The sequence below is a fragment of the Pseudogymnoascus verrucosus genome (assembly GCF_001662655.1).
Source record: "Pseudogymnoascus verrucosus strain UAMH 10579 unplaced genomic scaffold scaffold_54, whole genome shotgun sequence".
In the NCBI taxonomy this organism is placed as follows: Eukaryota; Fungi; Ascomycota; class Leotiomycetes; order Thelebolales; family Thelebolaceae; genus Pseudogymnoascus; species Pseudogymnoascus verrucosus.
In genome coordinates, this window is record NW_017263705.1 from 266 (window position 1) to 19,596 (window position 19,331).

At 48.4% G+C, this 19,331-nt stretch overlaps 8 protein-coding genes across 8 annotated transcripts; 2 read left to right on the top strand and 6 right to left on the bottom strand.

Moving 5' to 3' along the window:
• Positions 1-212: 212 nt before the first annotated feature.
• On the top strand, positions 213-1,547 carry VE01_08552 (uncharacterized protein; the record flags this gene model as incomplete). The annotated part of the gene is made up of 2 exons (XM_018277973.2): positions 213-227; positions 298-1,547. Exon 2 carries the CDS (start codon positions 567-569, stop codon positions 1,545-1,547), a length of 981 nt encoding a protein of 326 aa, XP_018126687.1. The 5' UTR covers positions 213-227; positions 298-566.
• Positions 485-3,181, bottom strand: VE01_08553 (uncharacterized protein). Its single transcript, XM_018277974.2, has 4 exons — positions 2,779-3,181; positions 2,468-2,727; positions 2,299-2,420; positions 485-2,255 (listed from the first exon to the last, which is right to left on the bottom strand). Exons 1-4 carry the CDS (start codon positions 3,143-3,145, stop codon positions 1,571-1,573), a joined length of 1,434 nt encoding a protein of 477 aa, XP_018126686.2. The 5' UTR covers positions 3,146-3,181; the 3' UTR covers positions 485-1,570.
• A 192-nt stretch (positions 3,182-3,373) lies between these two features.
• On the bottom strand, positions 3,374-5,107 carry VE01_08554 (uncharacterized protein). Its single transcript, XM_018277975.2, has 3 exons — positions 4,988-5,107; positions 3,497-4,941; positions 3,374-3,444 (listed from the first exon to the last, which is right to left on the bottom strand). Exons 1-2 carry the CDS (start codon positions 5,062-5,064, stop codon positions 3,561-3,563), a joined length of 1,458 nt encoding a protein of 485 aa, XP_018126705.1. The 5' UTR covers positions 5,065-5,107; the 3' UTR covers positions 3,374-3,444; positions 3,497-3,560.
• A 183-nt stretch (positions 5,108-5,290) lies between these two features.
• Positions 5,291-6,499, bottom strand: VE01_08555 (uncharacterized protein). Its single transcript, XM_018277976.2, has 2 exons — positions 6,209-6,499; positions 5,291-6,146 (listed from the first exon to the last, which is right to left on the bottom strand). The coding sequence occupies exons 1-2, from the start codon at positions 6,276-6,278 to the stop codon at positions 5,389-5,391; spliced, it is 828 nt and encodes a 275-aa protein (XP_018126704.1). The 5' UTR covers positions 6,279-6,499; the 3' UTR covers positions 5,291-5,388.
• Positions 6,500-6,783: 284 nt separating this feature from the next.
• VE01_08556 (uncharacterized protein) lies at positions 6,784-8,156 on the bottom strand. Its single transcript, XM_018277977.2, has 2 exons — positions 7,752-8,156; positions 6,784-7,674 (listed from the first exon to the last, which is right to left on the bottom strand). The coding sequence occupies exons 1-2, from the start codon at positions 8,121-8,123 to the stop codon at positions 6,955-6,957; spliced, it is 1,092 nt and encodes a 363-aa protein (XP_018126691.1). The 5' UTR covers positions 8,124-8,156; the 3' UTR covers positions 6,784-6,954.
• Positions 8,157-8,604: 448 nt separating this feature from the next.
• On the bottom strand, positions 8,605-11,503 carry SPT8 (transcription factor, putative member of histone acetyltransferase SAGA complex). The gene is made up of 3 exons (XM_018277978.2): positions 11,213-11,503; positions 9,339-11,160; positions 8,605-9,283 (listed from the first exon to the last, which is right to left on the bottom strand). Exons 1-3 carry the CDS (start codon positions 11,241-11,243, stop codon positions 9,058-9,060), a joined length of 2,079 nt encoding a protein of 692 aa, XP_018126688.1. The 5' UTR covers positions 11,244-11,503; the 3' UTR covers positions 8,605-9,057.
• A 1,012-nt stretch (positions 11,504-12,515) lies between these two features.
• On the top strand, positions 12,516-17,394 carry VE01_08558 (uncharacterized protein). Its single transcript, XM_018277979.2, has 6 exons — positions 12,516-12,579; positions 12,639-12,989; positions 13,034-13,392; positions 13,439-13,719; positions 13,780-15,685; positions 15,733-17,394. Exons 1-6 carry the CDS (start codon positions 12,520-12,522, stop codon positions 17,093-17,095), a joined length of 4,320 nt encoding a protein of 1,439 aa, XP_018126690.1. The 5' UTR covers positions 12,516-12,519; the 3' UTR covers positions 17,096-17,394.
• A 115-nt stretch (positions 17,395-17,509) lies between these two features.
• VE01_08559 (uncharacterized protein) lies at positions 17,510-19,216 on the bottom strand. Its single transcript, XM_018277980.2, has one exon. The coding sequence runs from the start codon at positions 19,010-19,012 to the stop codon at positions 17,726-17,728; it is 1,287 nt and encodes a 428-aa protein (XP_018126689.1). The 5' UTR covers positions 19,013-19,216; the 3' UTR covers positions 17,510-17,725.
• Between the last annotated feature and the right edge of the window lie 115 nt (positions 19,217-19,331).

Consider the following 19,331-nt stretch of genomic DNA (forward strand, 5'->3'; position numbering starts at 1 on the left):
ATTTGATGACAACAGCTCTGATACTAAGAATCGTCTTTGATATAGCAAGGGAGTATGCACTGTCATACATAGCTACGTATATTAAAGTATTGGTATGGTTTTACATTATTGAAAGGTGCAAGATGATGTGGAAGAATCCCGAACCTCTGTATCGCAGAAATGCCCTGACAGTCACTGTGACAAGGGCACAAGACAACAGATACCGAATCAAAGTCTGCGTTCTATTGGTAACTAAAAGATTCCATAATCATGCAAGTTACTGTGGCATTACTTCACGATGGGAGTAACCGTATTTAGAAAATGTGCATCTTGAATGCCCATGGATCCAACTCGGTACCATGTGCTCTCACCACCTCAGGTTTTAAAATGACGGCGTCATCAATTATCATTTGTAAGCCCCATGGAAGTAACATTCAATCACAGTCACCCACATAAACATCACCTCGTCTACAAAAATGTAAACAGATATCGCATTTACAGTTACCATCAATTCAGCGTTGCTTATCACCAACTTATTTTTAGCGCTACCTACCCAAACCACGCAGACCCTGGGCACCTCTCTCACAATGAAGTCGATTACCCTATCCGACCCAGGAAAGCCTTCCACATACATCTTCAAAGAATTCCCCATTCCCGAACCGCTACCAGGCCATGTCGTTATCGAAATCCGAGCATTCGGTTTGAATCATGCCGAGGTGTTCATGCGAAAGGGGGAATGGAACGAAACAGCAGAAGTAAGCGGTATCGAATGCGTCGGAGTTGTCCATTCATGCCCAGGTGGAGAATTCGCCATTGGTACGAAAGTAGCTGCGATAATGGGAGGAATGGGCCGGACTATCCCAGGAAGCTACGCCGAGTACACCCGTGTGCGGGTTGGGAACGTTGCGTCTATCGACAGTTCGTTGAGCTGGGAAGACCTTGCAGCAATTCCTGAAACATACGCAACTGCCTGGACATGTATATTTCGAAATCTGGAGCTCTCGCGTGGCCAGACCCTACTTGTGCGTGGTGGAACATCCTCCTTCGGCCAGGCTGCAATCAATCTGGCCGTGAATGCTGGAGCGAAAGTCATCGCCACAACTAGAAACCTAGATCGAGCCCCAATGCTACTAGGACTAGGCGTGAAGCGTGTCGAACTGGAAGGCCCCGAACTGTCGAAGAGATTGCCCGAGACGAAGAGCATCGATGCTGTGTTGGAGCTCGTGGGAAATAGCGTGCTGCTCGACTCTTTGGCGACTTTAAAACGAGGTGGCCATCTCTGCTTAGCTGGCTTTCTAGGGGGTCTGGCTCCAATACCAGACTTTAATCCCCTGCTCCAGATGCCGAGCGGTGTGCATTTCAGCTTCTTTGGAAGCTTCGTCTTTGGAGAACCTGGGTTCCCGCTTTCAGATGTGCCATTGCAGAAAATTGCAAATGAGGTGGCGGAAGGACGATACAAAGCAAGGCCAGTGAGGGTGTTTCGGTTTGAGGAGATTGCAGAGGCCCATAAAGTGATGGATGAAAACCATGCCGGGGGAAAGATGGTCGTAGTGGTTGGGAAAGCCTGAATATGGAAATAAGTTGCTAGTGTTTATGAAAATAGGAATCCATATTTGTTCCACACCTCACTAGTGACGTCCGCGTGGAACTGGTCGCACTCAGTCTCGAGAATTCCTTCTACCCATAGCACACCTCGCACAGCCGCCATTAACTCATCCCAAGTATTGTATTGGAGACGCAAAAGTAGATTTGCCGTTTCAGAGACAAACCATTCTCGATCTTCTAGTTGGACAGATTGGGCTCCGCCGATTATGAGAAGCCATGGGCGAATCGGATCTGGGTTACTTGATTTGTCTTCCGATATCGCGTGTTTGAGATTTTGGACATGTATGTCAGATGTAAGCGTTATACCAAACCTACGCCGAATGCCAGAGAGGTATAAGAGGGCGCCGATCCTGCAGGCTTCTTCGGTGGCAAGAGCAGCGTCAAAGGCATTGTGTCGAATCGTCAGCAGTTTACTTAGAAGTGGAACTATGTATAGTCCTGCAAAGACAGCATTGTCCCATAGATCGTTTTCCTCTGCCTTGTTCACCATATATTGATTTAGGACAAGGAGGTCGTGGATGGCAGATATCATTCCATTCGTGGCACAAGCTTGTAGCAGTCTGGATCCAGAAAGGGAAGTAACCTCGCCAGCGTATGCTTGGGGTAGTATATCGTATGGAATAGGAAATCGTGGGACTTGATCCTGCAAGAATGCGGCATTAACATCGACCCTATATTGTTAGTAACGAACGAGAATTTAGGAAGAGGGCATACCAGAATATTACTGTACATAGCACCGGATTGGACTTTATAAATTGCAAGCCTCCTCTTTGCTGTATTATTGCCTCCATGCCCTTAAAGTGCGTTGATATGCCTTTGATATCATTAAACATTACCTAAGTATAGTTAGCCTACTATAGAGTCCATGATGTCGGTCACCTACAGCATGGCATGCAAATGCAAGAATTGTAACTAGAACTCCATCGCTTATGGCCAACATCGGATCGGTGATTCTACTATTGACTGATTGGATAGCTTGGGTAGATAGGACAATAGCTTCTGGATTTTCAGTCTCATCTCGTAATCTCGTCATATGCGCTGATGATGTGCAAAGAAGCTGACGAAATGCAGCTTCATCAAGGACCGTCTTGAAAAATCCAATGTTGTTCAATGTTTTAAACATGGGACACGTGTCGCCGTGCACTATTGCCGGTCAGCGTAGTTCTAATTAGGTCCTATAGGATTATTACATACAGTGATCAAATAACTCATGGGCTCGTAAGTTCATCTCGATAGGATACAATGTGAATGGATCTGAACGACCAGAGCCTAAGCGGCATAGGCCTACGTTGAGGCTTCCCAGTGTATCTGCGTTTGAAAGCGACGAGATATCTTTAGCAATCCCATTCTTCTTCTCCTGCCGCCTCCTGTCCTGAACTCGGCGCTGGGCATGGCTACGAACTCTCCTTTTTGTTTCCGCGGTTGTAGTCTGGTCAAAACTCGTGAATGTGACGAATTGCAAGCTTGTCGGTTCTGTGGGATGTATGCTGCTACCAATGGATGACGACGTCGAGGCCATATCATTGGCTACAGTGTCTACTTCTCTATTCCTAGGTTCCATACGACAGAAATATGAACAACTTGCATATGATAGATTGGACTTGAAAGATGTTTACATTGTCCGGAGCCGAGCAGCGAAGTTGTGCTGTCTATTTTTGTGGGGTAATTTTAGGTATGACATGGGTTATTCGTGTGACATGCGGAAAGTACTCATGCGCATAAGAGTCCGATGAGAGACTGTGGATATCTCCCAAGATTTATTCTAGCAATTCGAAGTCATAGGATTTATCTCATCGGTTTGATTTCTAGGTTACTAACTCATTTACTGTTGTCTCGAGTGATTAAGCGCTCCTACATCAACTGTAGTTGCTGTGAATTGTGATTGTGACATCGAGTGATTAGGCACACTTACTTGAACCGCAGTTGCTGTAAATGGTGCTGCTATCCACAGGATCTCAAATATCTACGTGTTTTTCCTACTTAGTATCTCCTTCATAACAGAAACCCGCGTCTTCCAAGGTTTTAATCTTATCTCTGGCTTCAGGATCTAACCCTCTAACAGCCGCCACTATCTTTCCGGAGCTTTCTCGAATCCAAAGAGACTTCCTGTCCCATCTCTGCGCCTTCTTCCCCAATCCCTCGTCTTCTCCATCCGCCTTTTCTATCATGCTAACCAACTCATCGATGTAATGAGCATCCTCTGGAAATCCCATGAAGTGAAATGCCTTCCCTGAACCCTTCTCCTGAATGAGTCGGTCCTCCCAATCTGCCCGCCCAGATAAAGAAGGAAGCGCAAACCGTCCAGCCAAAAAGCGTGCCACAAGGGCACTTTGCACCTCCGCTATAATGAATGGAACGATGCGTATAGGTAGGCATAGGAATGACAGCGTGGGTTCTGGGTGGTAAAATATGTGCAAATATAGGTTCTCCGTCCGATAGCCGGTTGTAACAACCGCCGGCTCCAGGTTTTGAAGAAACGGGTATGAGTACAGATACCCAGTGCAAAATATCACATCGTCCACGCCAGTCTCTATTCTTCCGTCAACGAAGCGAATAGAGCGATTATCGGCAATGAATTCTTCGATCTCTGATACATCTTCGATGGACGTCTTCTCGGGTGGTAGAGGAGAGGAAGATCCTTTCGCCGCGCGCCTAGAGAGCAATAGGGGGCATTGTGCATGCGGTGCTATTTGGTTTGCGATATCGATGCCTGAGACTCCCGCGCCAACGACGACGACTTTCCTTCCCTCATAGTTCTCGGGCCGCTTATAGTTTTTCGAGTGGATAACCGAACTAGGGTAAGAGCGATGCCAATCTTCGACGCCCTTAATATTGGGAATGAAGGCACAATCGTAATGTCCGTTTGCCACCACAACCGAGTCATAGATAGCGGTCTCTTCGTTGTCTGTGTCGATAATTTTGCTCTTTACGTGCCACGTAGTCACTTCTTCGCCTGCTTTTTCCTTATGGCGATGGCGTTGGATGTCAAGGACCTGAGTCCCAAATCGAATCTGGCCCCGTATGTCATCCGCATACGCGTCTAAGTACCTATTCACGGTCCCATGTGCAGGAAAGAGTGGCGACTCATCCTGAAATTTGAGATCCGTATAATTCATAAGCGGCTTTGGGATATTAGCTTCGAGGTAATCGTATACAGCGCTTTGGAAATCCCAGGATCCTTCCTGGCCGTCCTTTGCGTCTCCCTTCAGCGGCACCGCCGGAGTGGTGTCGGGAGTAGTCTGCGGTATGGAATAGGACGGCGAGGTGAGGGATGGGGTAGCATTCCAAACACCGCCAGGGGTTGCCCGTTGCTCGTAAATGGTAACTTGGGAGATAGATTTCTCAGCAGTGAGATATCTATGCCAAGTTAGTAGGGCAACATTTGAGGGGACGAGAGATTAACTTGGCAGCAGCGAGACCAGAAGGGCCGGCCCCGATAATAGCCACCCTTTTAACCTGGCCTGGCAATAATTTGGTCATCGTGGCATCGGTGGTAATCTATATGTTTTGTGTATAATATGTGTATGATAGAAGTTTCAAAAATGGAGTCGTGAAGTTTACCCAGCGATTCACGTATGAGTCACGTGTTATGGGGTGCTCAGAACCTCAAGCACGCCAAGGGAATTGGAATAGAATTAATAGAATCAAGATTGTTGAAAGGTTGGTATAGCGTCTTATTTATCGTACGAAATTTCGTTTTTATTGAGCATAGATCGTTGGGTATGATATATTTAGTTCCACAAAGTTATATTACTACCTCTCAGATTCTACTTCAAATACCTGCCCCTGAAGACTACCTGGAGCTCACTCGTCGTGATTAGTTTTAGCTTTTACTGGGAGAGGCCTTTTCCCAGCTGCTGTGGCATACGCCAAACCCTCCTCATTAGATTCCTTCAGGAACTCCTCTATATACTCGGGAACTTTCTCAACTTTATTGAGCGGACTGGGGATCGGCTCTCCATAGGTTTCATACACTGGAACAACACCGACCCAGACTTTATCCACGACCTCCTTGTTGGCCATATCCTCTGCAGAGTCAGATGGAATCCAGTCCCTGACCTTGCTGCTAGCCGAATCAATCGTCACACGTAGAATCTGTGTGCTTTGCATCTCAGCCGGAATTGGTGGGATGCGTGTATTATCATAACGTTGTGGAACAACGCTGTTTGTAATCATCTCCATGGCCCATTCCTTTTCTTCGGTATCAGTGACCGGCGTCGCGTACCCAAAGAGCACAGCTGAGCGATAGTTATATGAGTGGCTGTTGGGTGTGAGGGAGAGGACGAGCCCGTCGACCTTTGAAGCAGCGATGCAGACGGGGAGACCGGGCTTGCCAGAGGCGATGGCAGCGCGAGAGACGTTCATGACGCGCGAGGAGATATAGCCGTGAAGATAGCAATCGAGGGGGTCGGAGATCGAAGAGGATGGGCGCTCAAACGACCCCATCTGGCCTATCATAGGGAGGATAGCCGGAAATGGGTCGGAGGGATCAGGCTGGAAGGAAACATGGAGAACAGGAGTGCTGTTGACGATTTTGTGGACCTTTTCGAGGTCGTAGCTTCCTATTCTCGTTCAGAATGGTATTCAGGGACAGGGAGATGGGCTGAGGATGTAAATGGCTGACCTCGATCACTGTACCTGTTCAAGGTGTTTTGAGCCCCCTTGGGGTATTGAAGGTCGTGCTTCGGCGCCATTTGAGTGAGGGATGGCGAATGGAGTATGTAGGTTAGGGGCAGTGACTATTGCTTTGGTTGGACAGTTAAGATACAGAGACGAATCAGTTGAGATTTGGGGACGAGGAGTATATAAGGTAAATTATCACACAATAATCCTGCAGGCGAAACTTCGACTCATCTGCGTGATTGATCATTCATGATCCTTTGTGACTCTTCATTCCCTACGCTTTCCCCTCTTGACCCCCACTAACGGTTGCTTCCTTATCGAAGCCAAATCTTTATCAGGAGGTCGGAGACTTGCGGGGTAGGTTGCCCACAGACGCTATACTAAATGTAGAATGTCCAGCCGAAGTGGTTTGTTTTCATGTTAGTGATGGAGAGCGGCGCTGTCCACAAATACTCGCGACAAATCACCAACAAGCAATAACTCCGCAGGCATATTAATCTCAGTGATTAGATCATCATGAGTCAACTTGTAACTCCTCACTGCTCATTAATGGCCCTTCATTTCTTGATAATGGAGACTTATTCTATGGGTTTGGTTTGGTAGAAATGTTGTGACTCGTAACTGTCAATAAACCTACTGTGGCCAGTTTCTGGAAACTTTCCGTGTCTGCTTGGACCCTGAGTTCGCGACTATATGGAAATATATTTCTTATAAAGTGTTTAGTCGGGACGGGCCCCTGCAGCCGATCTAAGCCGACCCCTCCCCGACTTCAAGCCCAAGCTCCGCTCTATTCGTAATCCTCTTCTTATATTTCTCCTCTTCCATCGCGACTCCAACTCTCCCCGCCATCGCTTTATCACTAATCCACTCCTTACTAGTAACATCTTCGTCTATCTCTCCCTCGGCCAGCGGCGGCACTACGCCTCCTTCCAATCTCTTCATCGGCACGTCATCTCCGGGCCTCATAAAATAAACAAGGCTGTATCTTGTGCTCGTAGACTGCTCCCCTGGAGGCGCTACGACACGATGAATATTGCTCCGTAACAAGCCGCCTGACAACTTAACTAGCGCATCGCCGAGATTCACAATAGCGTGACCAGGGAGCGGACGCACGTAGGCCCATGTGTTGGTGGTGGGAAGGAGAACTTGCAGCCCCCCGACGCGGTTAAAGAGGAGAGTCAGCGACCCGAAGTCTGTGTGTGCGCCAAGGGCGGTTGCGAGGTCTGAGGGTGGCTGAGGAGGGGCACGGATAAATCGGATGTGGTCGCCAGAGGTTAGGGAGGAGTCATGGAGACGTGGGAGCGTGGAGGCGGGGACGGCGAGGTGAGTATTTAAGTGGCCGAGGATTCTGGTGAGGAGCTCATGCGCGTGAGCCGTATATGAGGTGAGTAGGGGCTTGTTTTTCATAAGCGTTGCTGGGTGCGCGAAAGGCGCGGGGGACTGATCTAAGAAGTCGTCTTTTCCTGCCTGTATTGCTTGTTAGCGGCTATATAGTCCACCTTCATCGTCATCACAGTCAAGGCCTCTGGGCAAGCAGAACTAACATTATAGAACTCATTTCTATCCTTTGTACCCTTCGCATCCACCACCTTCTTCCCCAACCCTTTATATCCGTAATAGCTCCCCTGTTCGCTATAGTCGAACCTCTCTAGCTCCTCAGGCCCTTCATCGAACAGTGATTTAGAGACTTCAAAGAGGCGACCTGATTCCTCGAGGAGAGTATCGCCAAGCTGGTCGCCTCTTAGATCCAAATAGAAGAATCCAAGGTCTTTAGAGGCTGTGAAGAGAGAAGCCGACTGAGCTTCCGACTTCCCTAATTCGGAAAGAGAGAGTCGGAGGAGTGGTGCTGTGGGGATGTCCGTGGGAAAAGGCGGCAGGGTTGGAAATGTCTCCAAAGACTCGTTTGCGGACGACATAGCCAATCGTTTGAATTTGAGCAGCGAATAATAATATATTGCAAGGTTAGAACTAAGAATAGTAAATGTGCCACCTTAGAATATCAAAATGAAAGGGGGGTTCATTATATAATGTAGACATGTGACATGGGGCCGCGGCATCAAAACGCGGGGTGCATGTTGGGGTAGTGGGGAGGGGAGCGGGGTGGCGGGCCTCGGTGACAAGGGGCTTCTCATCAAGAAATAGATAGCCAAGTACTCATGCCTCCCAAAAGTTTGCACGGGGAACTGTCTATAGTTGAGGATCAATACTAGTAATTCAAGTTAATAGTATTTCTCTCCCCATCGATGTTCTTAAGTAACTAATGTGACAACAATAGCTTTTAGTAACTGAAAGTCTTTGTTTTAACTACAGTCACCGTAACAACTGTTGCCATCAGCAGCCCCTCTTCGGGCTTTAGGCAGCACAAGTATACTTATAGACATTGCAAAGAACCTAGTACGTTTATCTCGAATAAAGTGATAATCTAGATTAAATAGGGAGGCTCTCATGAACATTAGGCAATATAAGAACGTACTATGGCGTTCTGGGTATCCTACTTATACGCCACTGACTAATTACTCTCCTCCCAATTGTGCTTCTATTTCAGATATCTTTAACCTATCCAGTAGCACGAACATGACTGGGGCCAAGGCTAAAAATAAGGAGCAATCCAGATCCTCAGACGTTCCTAGGGACAACTGGAGCACTCTAAATACCATCAGCAGCCTCCTAGAATGGCCATTTGGCTATTAGACCGTACGATGGCCGCTTAAAATGCCGCAAATGCATACCCCTACTCCATCATGCCCACTTTTTCGAATAACTCCTGCGCGGTAATGCCCCAAATGTCTACGATCTCTCTCAGAAGAGTTTAGGGCCTGTTGACAACCAAACAGTACCGCCGTCAGAAGATCAAGGGACAACGCCGATTTCGTAGCCTATTAATACCTCCGTAGAACTCCCTTCCCACCCTCTGTTTCCAGCAGTAGACAGCATATACCTACATGTAGGGTCTATGTGCAGCGCACTAATAACACCTGCCCTTGGGGGCCCAGGAACAATTAGGAACGGAACTGTAGAATGCTTGACCGCTTCTGTTTGCTTTAAGTCGTACAATCTCAAAATATCATGAGACGCGCTACAATCAATTAGCAACAAAGACCAATCTGATTTGGACAGTGGAGGAGACAAACCATATCAGATGCCTTCCGTTAGGCATCGCTCTAACAGCGCTAACAGCTCCACTACCAGCGGGAAACTTAAATGTCCTTTCCGGGCCTTTCAGGCCCTTGTGTAAGCTAAACTCTTCCACTGTCCCGTTTCTCCTTCCTGCATATATATAATTCCCATCTGGACTCCAGCATGCAGCCATGCACCATGGTGGCACACCTTGTCTGTTCGGGATCTTCGCAACTGGGTTTGGCATTCGTCGGTCCCAAACCCGTAAAGTACCGTCGATGGCAGCAGCCAGGAACGTTGAGTCCGATGTGGCAACAGCGTCCTGGGTCGATGGCACGGCTTCAGAGTTGCCCGCAGCTTCGACTAGTTCTTCCGCATGTGGCAAACCGTTTGTAAGTTGGCGAGGGCTGGCAGGTTGCTCTTCTTTTAGCGGTTCTATAGCAAATGACTCCGATTCGACCTCAGCTGGGGGTGGTGGCACTGAGCTTTGGTCTCCAGCTCCCGGTATTGTCGCGTCTTCCATCGCCGTATCAGCTTGACTGTCAAGCTGATCATGTTGATCCTGCTGGTCAATACCCCCAATGGCCTTGCTAAACTCATCATCGTCGTCTGCTGCGAAGTTTCCCCCCGACGGCGCACCACCTCCGTCACCATCACCAAATAATGAATCCGTATCGCCAAAGAGTGAGTTCGTCTCAACCGGCGAACCAGCCGCGTCCCCTTGGCCATCAATGGCAGTGGTAGCTCCATTTGTAACCACGCCATTTGGTATGAAACCGTTTGTAGTGGGCTTATCAGCATTATTGCTAGAGAATGTTGAACTGAATGCAACAGGCTCGCCAGATTCTTCGGGAACTGGCAGACTGGATGCAGGGCGGATTTCGATTGCTGAAATTTGACCGCCGCTCCCGGTAAAAGCTCGCCTGGCTTGACCTGTATTCAGGTCCCAGTCCAAGATATTCTTATCCCAACTTCCCGATAGAACAGATTTCTCGTCCGACGAAAGACTTAGCACCGATACCGCAGACGTGTGCTTCTGGAGGAATGCTATTCTCTTTCCCTCGTCATGCCGTACAGACTGTAGATTAATACACCCCGATTCGAGGCCTGATAGTAGCCAGAGAGCTTCTGATTGCACGGCCAGCGAGTATACCGGTGACAATGCTGGTTCGTCGCCTGGTTTCGAGATAGGCTCTTCGTTCTCCCAATAACTCATGAGTACGCCGGCCTTTGTCACTGTGTCGACAAACGGGTGGCGCTGTGCGACTGTCAAAAGCGTCTTCCCATTGACAGTGGCAGCCCCATCATATTTCCGAACGTAGCAGTCAGACCCTCCACTAAACCAATACCGCATATCTGGAGTGGCTGTAATCGCGTTTATCGAGGTGGCTTGTGGGGCTGCCATTGTTGGGACAATGTCATAGAGAGATGCTGTGAGCGCTTCGGGGCGGATAGACGGGCGTAGTGTTGGTAACGGCGGTATCGATGTCTGCGTCGGAGAACCAGTGGCCGGGATTTCATTTGACTGCACATGTGAAGTTGGGTCTGTTGCCCCGTTTGTATATAATTGTCCATTGGGTAGGTCGTCTGAGCTCTCGTCTGTATTGGGAAGGCTGGCTTGTTCCGGCTGAGATTGCAGTAACTTTGGTGATTCTGGGCGTTGGTCTTGCGTCTCTTCTTGATCATCATCATCATTATCGTCGTCATCGTCCTCGTCTTCCTGATCGCCTAGCGCATCTCCGTCGCCATCTACATCTCCCTCCATGTCGTCAATCGGAGGCGACCCAATATCCTCCATCAATTCATCTTGGTCGTTATCCGAGCTGGCTCCGGACGCTACAAGAGGTCAGTGTTAAAGCTCTCTGGGGCGCGACCAGGCGCGGTATACCTCTATCATCATCATCCATCGCAAAGGCCATTCTTCCCCTGTAATTCTCACCCACTCATCCAAGTAAAAATATGACACGTCTCATTCAATAATATAAATTAAAGGCCGCAATGGGAATGTAGAACAATAGTCTTGTTCGGCCGCTTGTGAAAGGCTGGTGTCCAAGAGGAGAAGTCGTGGAATCGGAGGTTGACGTTAAAAGTCTAGTCGAAATCGCAAGCATTTAGTTGCTCCAAGCCATAGTTTCTCTAGAAGCTGGGTCAAGGTATTGTAAGTTGCGACTAAGGAGTGTGCGGCATAAGTGGCCGTTCATGAAGCTGTATGCCCCAAAGGTTGCATATCGATCAAGTCTTGGCGTAGTCTGCCAGCTGACACCGCCTTTTTGTGGCTAGACTATAAAGTGTGAGATTAGGTAAGCGTCGGTGACAACATCTAGTAAGTTGGCACTGGACCAAGAATGCTTCTTTTTATTGATCACCTGCAAATCTCATTTTCTACAATATCCATGGATTTATGCAGTACCAATTGCTGGCTTGTGTGTCAACTCTGTGGTATTTAGTACAGTTCGAATCTACTCTTAATATAGCAATACTTTGTTCTAATTAAACTTATTTACAATGTTCAACTGCGTCTATATTTTCTGCACTTTATAACAAGATATGTTATGTCTCATTATTCAGAAATTTGTCACGATTTATTCAGACTAATTTAGACAACCCAGCTGGAGATTATAATGTTAAGTAAATGTTTTATTGTCTGGATTATATTAATCAATTCTTGGGTCTCAAACAACCCTTCTAGTGGAGGCAATAAAGCACCTTGAAACAAGGATAACATTATTATTTTATTTATACCAGTTTCCAGTTATTAATTAAGCAAACCCTCTGCTTACATTTATTGTGGGTGCTACGGAGCATGCACGTTTTCACCACTGCAGTCTCCACTGTCCAAGGTGTCTCTCGGCGTGACTTTCTTATAACCACCACTCAATGGTACTTTGTCCAAACATCAAGGCAATATGCACAGTTTGTGTGTTTGCTCTATTGCTTGCGTTTGCCATGTCTCGGCAGAAGCACTTCCCCGTTTTAATTTGTCGGGTTGGGCAAACCTGCTTCACAACGCGCTTCGCTTCGCCTTCTTTGAACAACCATTTGAGGACAATATACTCCAAAAACGTTGTTCAATCCTACAAATAATCAAATTCATTTTGGTGCGATGAAAGGTCATTAAAATTGAAGCATCGGGCTCTTTCGGAGAACAGACCTTTTGATCTTGGTGGTATCTCTTTATATGCCGTTCGCAACGCAATGTCTGTATTCAAGGCAGAGCTCCCGCGGCGGGGGCCAGACTTCAAGCCTCCTCCACCTGTAAGATTTGAACATTACAGTGCAGAGTATGCCTTTAAACTAACAATATGTTAATCAAGGTGAAAGTTGTTTTCTCAAAGGTGTTTCCCGCCGACTTTGAGCCGATACTACGCGAACACATAACCCGACCTTACCAACTTGATGACGAACATTCCCAAGAGGCATGGAGGCGACTTCCAGAGATTCCCTCTGGCACAGAGATAAACCCTGACTCTACACATGGCGCCACCCATACAGAAGCTCTGCCAGAGAATATTATGAATGGCCCATGGGGGAGCAAAGAGGCCTATATCGGCTCTCAGTATCAACTCCTCCGCTACGATGCCATATATCCATTACTGGATTCTGTTCGTTCTTACAAGGAAAACCCAGGGACATCTGACCTTCAAACCACCTCTATTTATACAAATGTGAGATGCCTTTAGTTTTTTAGAGTCAAGCTTATGATGGACAGGTCTTCATTGTGGGGTATACCTTTGCAAATTTGGGTGCTGCAGCCCGAATCGAGTTCTCGACGGAGCGTGCTGGTAAGCGTATTCGCTGGCCGCAATCTAGTCGCCTGCAGCAAGGTACCATGGTCGCCCTCAGTCCAGTGCATGACAAATTCAAAACTATTTGCAAGGTTGCAATTGTTGCTGCTCGTCCACTGGCGGCAGTAGAACAGGATCCGCCGCAGATTGACATATTCTGGGCCAGCATCGAGGAATCCGAGTTTGATCCAACAGAGGAGTATGTGATGGTCGAGGCAAAATCTGGATATTTTGAAGCTAGTAGGCATATGCTTGTTGCAATGCAAAAGTTGATGTCAGAGACGTAAGTGCCTACCTTTTATTCACGAGCGTATTTCTAACCAATATAGTTTTCCCATGGCAGAACATTTGATAGAACTGAGAAGGACAGTGGGCCCACCTGGGGACGTCCAAGAACAACCCCGTATGAACCTGAGTGCACTACTACCTAGTGAAGCAACCTGCGAAATACTCACGCCTGGATACTGTGATACGGATGTGCTTCAAGACGTCGATATTTTGGGTCCGTGGCCTGCTCTCGAGGGTTCACAATTAGACGCCTCTCAAATGGCCGCTGTGCGTAGAATTCTCTGCAAGAAGGTGGCAATAATACAGGGTCCTCCTGGAACAGGTACGCAAATTCTCAGAAGTTAATCAATTAATACGAAACTAATAATTATACCTCATACAGGAAAAACATTCGTGTCTATAACGGCATTGAAGATCATGCTCAACAACTGGGTAGTTGGTGATCCTCCAATTTTGGTGTCTGCTCAAACAAATCATGCAATTGACCAGCTACTAAATTTGATTGAGCCTTTTGAGCCCAACTTTCTTCGCCTCGGAGGAAGATTTAGTGAATCCAACGACGTCATCCAATTGAGGACGCTGTATAGGCTTCGAGGCCAACTCGCAATCGGGATAACCGGTAGTGCCGGCAAGATAAGAATTGCCCAGGATGCTCTTAAACGCATTTCAGAGGAAATTATCCATGACATCCAAGATATGAATGATCAAGGCCCTGAAGAAGGCAGCGTTTTCCTCAAGTTAAATCTCATAACCCAAGAGCAGTACGACTCACTTAATGATGATGATTGGGTGGACGCGGGGGCTGATGCTGGCGGCCTTCTCTATTCTTGGCTTGGTCTCGATCAACAGCTACTGCCCAAGCGATGCCCTCTTAGCAACAACGGATTTGAAGACGATGAGGATGAGGATGACTACGAATATGAAACCCTCAACGAGGCAGAACTTGAGGCAAGAAAGTCAAAGGACGAAGACGATATTGAGGCGCTAAAAGGCAAATATGTGCCATATCGAAGAGAGTTCATTGGCAGGAACAGCAGAGCGCGCTCAAATATGCAAGCCGAGGCAATTCTCCGCACGACACCAAATCTTTGGGACATTGACGAAGAGGATCGCGGCGCAATTTACCAATACCTGAAGGATGCCGCCACCAAGGAATATCTGGCTAGTTTTCGAAGACATTTGACTGATTATTCGAGGGCGATGGATCGTCTCAAGCTTGCAAGATGGCAGGGTGATGCTACTTTCATTAGAAAAACAGGCATTAAGCTTATTGGGTGCACCACAACCGGTCTTTCCAAATATCGAGGACTGATCGCATGTCTGAAGCCGCGCACTCTACTCATCGAAGAGGCGGCCGAGACTTTGGAGGGAACCATTCTGGCTGCCATGTTTGAGAGTTTAGATCACCTTATCCTCGTCGGTGACCATCAACAACTCCAAGCCCATTGCAACGTTTCGCATCTCGAGGGACATCCCTACAATCTCAGCGTATCGCTGTTTGAGCGGTTGGTAAATAACGGCGTTGAGTTCACTATGCTTAACAAACAGCGTCGAATGATTCCGGGCCTACGAGAGCTTTTGAGCCCAATATACGAAGGCTTGGAAGATCACCCTTCGGTTCTTGATCGGCGTGTTCGCCAACCAATCCCTGGAATGGGTGGTCGAGACTCATACTTTTTTCACCATTCTTGGCTAGAGAGCAGAGATGACGCACAAAGCACGTACAATATCGAAGAAGCAAATATGATTGTCGCATTCTTTAACTATCTGGTGTTGAATGGCATCGAGGACTCGAAAATTACGGTTTTGACATTTTACAATGGCCAACGCAAGCGACTTCTCACTCTACTGAAGAGAGTTCCAAACCTCGCAACTCGCGGGCCCTTCAATGTATTCACTGTTGACTCCTATCAAGGTGAGGAGAATGACGTTGTATTGCTGTCACTAGTCCGTAGTAATGCGCATGGGACCATTGGGTTCCTCGAGAATAAGAACCGCGCCGTTGTGGCTCTATCTCGTGCACGACGTGGCATGTATATCTTTGGCAACTGTATCAACCTTCTTCGTTCAGAAGCCGAAAGCTACGACCTTTGGCTTTCTGCCATGAAGACTATGAAATCGCAAGGGCGCTTTGATATCACTTCTGGTTTTCCTATGGTGTGCTCTTCTCATTCCACTGAAACGGTGGTCGAGTCTGCAGTGGAGTTGGATAATTTGACTGGTGGCTGCGGCATCAAATGTAACGGCGTTATGCCTTGTGGTCATAAGTGCCGATATAACTGTCATTCGTGAGTTATCCCCAATATTATTGCTATCATAATGCTAACTACTCTAGCTTCGCGCACGAGGATCTAGTTTGCAAGGAGCCCTGCACAAAGGCAATGAATTGCACTGCCGCTCACGCCTGTAGCATGCGTTGCTCTGACCCATGCGCTTGCCCTTGTGAACAGGCGAGTCATGTTGCTGCTACTGACAGTCGCTCACTACCCGCATCACCTGCTGTTGCCGACGATTCTGTTGCGCCTACTTTGTATCCAGCAGTTCATTCTCTCGAGTCAGAGTTGGCAGAAAATGTAGAGATATTTGACGCGGCCGCTTGGCGGGAATGGGATGCCCCAGCATCTGATTTCAATGCCAGACAATCTACTAGACCTCCTCCAAGCAAGAAGGCCCTTGTTATTCGAGATCGCCATCGACCCGTGGACCTTTCAAATGGTGCTAGGCAAACAGGGCGGCCCAATGCTCCTATATTGCACAGCCCCCCAGATATCTCAATTCAGGTAGAACAACAACGATCGCCGCGCGGATCTCCTCAACCACCCCAAAGTAGTGCAAAGGGCTTTGTTCACCAACCCAATGAGAATTTATCCGCTGCGCCACCAAGATCTAGCCCAAATCTAGACACTTATGCTGCGATCGCCCGGGCACCCAGCGTCCCACATAGAAGTGACGATTCGACTAAAGTCGTTGCATCAGCACAAATGAATAACAATGGACAAGGTACCAAGAAGGCTTCCACAAAGAGTCCATTGGTCTCTAGGCCAGGCCGTTCCAACAGTCGGGGTCCTCTCGCGACCAATACCACTAAGCCTAGTGCTTCAACGAAAATGGTGACCACGACAGGACCTGCTTCTGCCGCTCATGGGAAACTTTTTGTTTCGGGAGTCGCGGAAGCTGAATCCACTGCATCTCTGAAACGTCTTTTCATGCAATATGGTACTGTTTTGGAAGCTGTCGTCAAGGACGGTGCAGCAATTGCAACGGCTACCAATCCTAACAGATTTGGTTTTGTCACCATGGCTTCCTCAGCGCAAGCCGATACTGCAATATCAAAGCTACATGGAACACGTCGACACGGTCAATCTTTAAACGTCCAGAAAGCTTGGCCGAATCCTCATCCGAGCAACGCTGGCCCGAGCAATCCACAGGAGTATTCAACCCCAGTATCGAAGAGCAAGGAAAACAATCCCAGCTCAATGGCCCAACCTAAGAAAGATGTCCCTGGATTGAGGACTCAGCCCGAGGAGTTGGACCAAGTGCTAACGGAGCCCCACTTCTCCCTAAATGATACGAACGTTGAACATACCCCATCCCTGACCAATGGGCCTTCAGATAACAATGGAGGGGCTATTACTGTCATCACTGAAAAACAAGAAGTGGTAGAAACTCAAGAAGACGATTTGATCAGTTTTGATTAAGTAGTCGGAAGTGACGGAGCCAACGGCTTCATCATATCAGGGAGCCAGCAATTTGCTCACAGTGCCAAATTCAAGAAGCATATTGTTCGTGGCCAAGCAAGGCATCAACTGGCTGACCTTATTGGAGTTTCAGGGGTATGAAAAGTGAAAGCCAACGTGTTACCTAATGGTCGGTCTATTAACCTATTTCTTGCTTTCCTCGGAATCTTGGAAATCTTGGAGCTATGCGCATCGTAGACCAAAGTAGATGGGTAGAGACATTTGGAATACCATAGGAAAATAAAATGCATGTGAAGCCTCATACGATAGTTTCATTCGCGTGAAGGTGTACAAGGGGAATCTTCTATGTCGTCGAGTATGGGAACTGTAGATATCTCGTATGTGCATAGTTTCTTCACGCCATTGTATATTTGTAGATTTATAGATTTATAGATTTGTGGATATCTCTTATACCTACCTCGCCGAGTACGATTAGAAGAAAACCCTCTCCCTCCCTTCCCAATGCAATATAACCTTACAGCCCGAATGCCTCTTACCCTTCCTACCTGTATTAACGTATCATACAAACCCAACCGCTCCCAAACGCTAACATTTACAACCGTTCTACTTCCTTTACACCCGCGAATCCCCTCAAGGCCACAAACAACTAGCAAACTGATCATCCCCCTTCTTCCCATAAATCCGACTCAGCGAATCCCGCATCACCTCCCCCTCCATCCCCTCGCCCCCCTCCCTCCTCCACTTCCCCCCTCTTCCCAGCGCTACGCTCCATCCGAAGGCATCACCCCCTACACTCATGAACTGGCTCGCCCTCCCCAAGACAAGGTAATCTATCAGCGCCTGCTGCTCCGGCGATAACGCTTGTAATGCCGGCACATCCGATGCTGGGAGGAGCTTGAATTTCGTGGCTACGAATATTCCGAGTTTGGAGGCGTCGGCGGCGAGTCCCTCACCACTAGACGGGTCGGTGGAGGCGAGGTAGAGCACTTTGAGATCGGTAGCGAGGGTTTCGTTGAGTATGCGCTGTGCGAGCGTCGTAGGTGGATGGTTTGTGTCTGCCGCTGCGTCGTTGGAGCCTAGATATGCTCCTACATAGGCATTTTTTGCTATCGCACTCGAGTCCGCCACGTCGATGTTGTGCTTGCGAATCAGGGCGTGAAAGATCGACGTAGCGAGTATCCGCGCCTCCGGCTGGACCTTCAGGAACATCCCAAATTCATGCGCGAGTTCTTCGTCGCTGGAGACGGGGTATACAGGGGGGGAGCGCGCGAGGTTAACGACTGTGAGGCCGCTGGTGGGCTCGCGGGTGGTGGTCTGGTTGTCTAGCCAGTTGTGGAATTCGCCGCCCCAGGACTCTGGACGCGGGATGCCGGATGAGAGGAACGGGGACTGGAGGTCTTCTGGTCGCAGGGACAAGGGGTCGTGTTTCCATGCTCGGGGGGGGACGTCGCCGACGTGTTTGTAGGTGTTGAGTTGGGGACAGGAGAGGTGGATGGACATGAGGAAGTGTTGGAGGTCGAACATGGAACTGAAGTCTGTCCGTTGGGTCGCGGAGTCGACTGAGGAGGTCTCGCTGGTGTTGGAGACGATGATGCGTGGGGTGACGAGGCGCCCACCTGCGGCGATGGTGAATCGCAGGCAGTTTAAGATCGAGTTCTTGACATCTGCGACACTGCCTGAATTGTTGTCGCATGTGAAAATCAACTCGTCGTTCCATTCTACTGCGTCGCATATGTCCCTGAGCGCAGTGGACTGGACAAATCCGTAGTCGAAGATATCTTTATTCTCTTTGTGCTGAGAGTGAAGGGAAGATAGAATGTCCTTGTGCCCAGGGCTGCCGAGGAATACCCACGTCCATTCGAGGAAAAGGACGGCGCCAGCAAGCGTAACATACCGGCGATTGGGAGTCAGGAACATGGCGGCGGCGCCGACGACTCTGGGCAAGAACAAATAGCTGGGCGACCAGGCAGCTGATAACGATCACAACGAAAGAAAAATTGGCGGTTAAATAAGGACAGTAGGTTCCATGTTCTTGGAGTTGGAGGATGGCTATTTGGGCAGTAGAGTTGCAATCAGGGGTGGGAAGGAAGCAGTGGGAGCAGTGGGAGTAGAGAGGGAGCAGTGGGAGCAAAAGGGTCACGATAACTGGCAAGCCGTTTTCGATCGATAATAAACGGCGCATGTTGATACCTTCTGGCTGCGCCACGCCGTGCCGTTCTTGTGCCTGAGTACGGAT